The sequence below is a fragment of the Hyla sarda genome, chromosome 3 (genome assembly GCF_029499605.1).
Source record: "Hyla sarda isolate aHylSar1 chromosome 3, aHylSar1.hap1, whole genome shotgun sequence".
Classification (NCBI taxonomy): Eukaryota; Metazoa; Chordata; class Amphibia; order Anura; family Hylidae; genus Hyla; species Hyla sarda.
Genome location: NC_079191.1, coordinates 301,254,070 through 301,257,396, shown reverse-complemented (window position 1 = coordinate 301,257,396; position 3,327 = coordinate 301,254,070). Strand labels below are relative to the sequence as shown.

The 3,327-nt window shown below is 42.1% G+C and overlaps 1 protein-coding gene across 1 annotated transcript; it reads left to right on the top strand.

Moving 5' to 3' along the window:
- Positions 1-883: 883 nt before the first annotated feature.
- LOC130361056 (piggyBac transposable element-derived protein 4-like) lies at positions 884-2,623 on the top strand. The gene has a single exon (XM_056563619.1). It carries the CDS (start codon positions 884-886, stop codon positions 2,621-2,623), a length of 1,740 nt encoding a protein of 579 aa, XP_056419594.1.
- The last annotated feature ends 704 nt before the right edge of the window (positions 2,624-3,327 follow it).

The window sequence follows — 3,327 nt, the reverse complement described above, 5'->3', positions numbered from 1 at the left end:
CTACTGTAAAAAATACATAAAAAAGAGAGAAGTGCATGCATGAAATTAATGAATCTGTAAAGTCAATGTGAAAAGTGTGAAAGACAACTGTCAATATACATAAGTCTGAATAAAAAGGAGAGAAGTGCGTGAAAAAAGGAGAGATGTGCTTGCATAGTTGTGAAGTAAAAAATTTGCAAGTATTGCAAATGTGAAGAGGTTCATAACAGTACCCGTGTATGGGAATGAGTACAAAATGTTGTGTAACAGTAAGTATGATGAACCAAAGTAGGAACACTGTGTATAATAAATGAGGTGTAGAAGGTGACAGATGCTAGAAATGAGAGGAAGGAATATAAGGTGTGGTGCATAACCACATCAATGCATATCATTATGACAAAATAGTGTAATAATAAAATATATTTCAAGGAGAAAACATGATAAGGTGCAAATGCAAAATATTTTTTATACAAATTTTACATATTAACCAGGCTAGCGGTATTCCCGAGCGTGACTCGGGGTTAATTTTCACTACCAGAAGCGGTAACCCCGAGTCACGCTCGGGGTAGATATCGGAGCTGGCAGCGGAGTCTCCTTACCTTCTCCTTGCGATCCAGCGATGTCCCCGCTGTGATTGCCGGTGAGAGCCCAGGCGGATGCCTCCGTCTGACTTCCTGGTTCCGTCTCTGTGAGCCGCAGAGGCTCATGGGGGCGGAACTGGGCGGGTAATTCAAATGTTTCAAGCATAAAAGTGACACACACACATAAAGTTAGGTGATACAGTGAAATCCTGTCAGATTACATTGTATCACCTCAGATTTGAAACAGTATCACCTCAGATCATCCTATACTGCCCTGCCTGCCCTTTTTGCTGTAATTTCTGCCAATAAAATTTTTTTTTACCATGGCATCAAAGCGTCACTTTAGCATCTCCAAAGCGGGTTTGGATCAGATGAGTGACAGCGGCAGCGACACAGAGCCCCTCGCAGAATTGAGTGCCAGCGATAGCGATTCGTGGCAAGATTCGTCATCCGACTCTGACACCGACCAGAGAAGTGGCGACAGCGACGATTTTGCACCCGAGCTCAGTGATGTGCGCACTTGGTGCCCTATTGATTGCAGTATGGATGAGGTACCGCCGCCAAGATTTCCGTTTACTGGATCACCTGGGATGAAGGTAGAGGTTGAGCACAATGATCCTTTGGCGTACCTAAAATTATTTCTCACAGATGACGTCATTGAAAAGATTGTCACGGAGACAAATCGCTACAACGAGCAGCAATCCGCTACTCTGCATAGCAAGTTTTCCAGGAATAGAAAATGGGAACCGGTGACTAAAGAGGACATCTGGAAGTTTCTGGGGCTAATACTTCTTCAGGGGGTGGTGGGGAAACCCCTGCAGAAATGGTACTGGACTACCAATAAATTGCTGGCAACCCCATTTTTTGGCACCATCATGTCCGAGTACCGATTTTCCCTCATAATGAAGAATTTGCACTTCACCAACAACGAGGAATTTGATGAAGCCACACATCCAGCGCCAAAACTCAAGAAGATCTGGAAAGTATACCAAATGATCCTAAAAAATTTCCAGCAGGCCTATGTGCCAGATAGAGACATCAGCATTGATGAAAGTCTGATGGCTTACAAGGGACGCCTCAGCTGGATTCAATACATCGCATCCAAGAGAGCACGGTTTGGAATAAAATCCTATATGCTCTGCGAGTCTGCCACTGGCTATATATGGAATTCCGTCATATACACCGGTAAAGGAACACAATTCAACCCCAGGTACAGCGGCTATGGGATGGCAACGTCATCAGTCCTTACACTGCTTGAGCCATTGCTGAATCAGGGGTATTGTGTAACAACGGACAACTTTTACACATCGCCTGAGCTGTACGAGTTTCTGCTAAAACACAAGACTGATGAATATGGAACCGTTAGGGCCAACCGACGTGACCTGCCATCTATGTTTGCCAAGAAAAAACTGAAAACAGGAGAAATGGTTGCCTGGCAGAAAGGAAAGATGATGGCAATGCGTTGGCGTGACAAAAAAGATGTGTGCCTAATGAGTACAGTGCATAACACCTCCACTGCCATGGTCCACACAAGAGGTGGGAAAGATGTCATGAAGCCACAACTTGTGATTGACTACAACAACACCATGGGAGGAGTCGATAGAGCCGATCAGGCGATGACATTTTATCCGGCTATGCGGAAACAACAAAAAAAATATTACAAAAAAATCTTTAGGCATCTCCTGGAACAATGTCTCTGGAATGCCTATATACTGCACAGAGGAAAGAGTGACAAGCCTCTTGTTCATTCTGACTTTATCTGGAAGGTGGCGGAGCGGATTTTTGTGAACTACCAAACGCCATCAGTGGCCGTGAACAGATCTGGACGTCGTGCTGTTGACGTTGTCAACCCAGAACGCCTGACTGGTCGTCACTTTATGGATAACATCCCGCCAACAGCAAAAAAGGCAGCACCTACAAGGATGTGCATAGTTTGCTGCTCAAAGCGAGATGAAAATGGAAAAAAAATCCGAAAGGAAACCAGGTTCCATTGCCCTGATTGTGATGTCGGTCTATGTGCAGTCCCATGTTTCAAAATTTACCACACCCAGGATGTTTACTGAATTTTCTTTGTTTGACAAATTTCATTATTTATTACATTATTGAATAAAATTATATTATTTATTAGATTATAATTCATAATTTTATGTTTCGAACTTTATCACATCTGAGAGTACTTTTGGTCAGGTTTAAGTAAGTAATTACTGGCCTACAATACATAACACCAAATTTCCATGCAAAAAAATGGTACCGCTTTTGGTACAAAATTCCTGACATAATCATACCGCCAGGGAGGTTAAATATTAGTTTAAAACTACGCTTAAAATGAAGGTAAGTCATGGCTCTGCTCAAGGTGCAATAAGGCTAGAAATCTATACTGGGATGATATATTAAGTGCTTAATAGTGGCAACAGCAACAAGAACACATAAAGTGCAAATAAAGTGAATGGTCCAGCGGCAGGTTCCCGGTGCCCATGAATCTAAAAACACTAAGAGAGAAAAAGGAGAAATTAAAAGACATTAAAATCAAAGGTAATTAAAACCAATTAAAACCAGAAATAAACACATAGGAACAGACCAAATGAATATGAAATGCGTGTAAAAATGATATTCTATAAAAAGGGAGCATAGCTGATATAATCATTGAGTCCAGTTGGTTGCATGGTTTTAAGTTTCACAATCCATTTGATTTCACGTTGTGCCAATAATCTCCTCCACTCACCTCCTCGAGGGCTGATGAAGATCCTGTCTATGCCTCTAAACTTGA

What these genes read in the sequence shown, in the direction of transcription:
- LOC130361056 (XM_056563619.1), top strand. Translation starts at nt 884, where the DNA reads ATGGCATCAAAGCGTCACTTTAGCATCTCCAAAGCGGGTTTGGATCAG.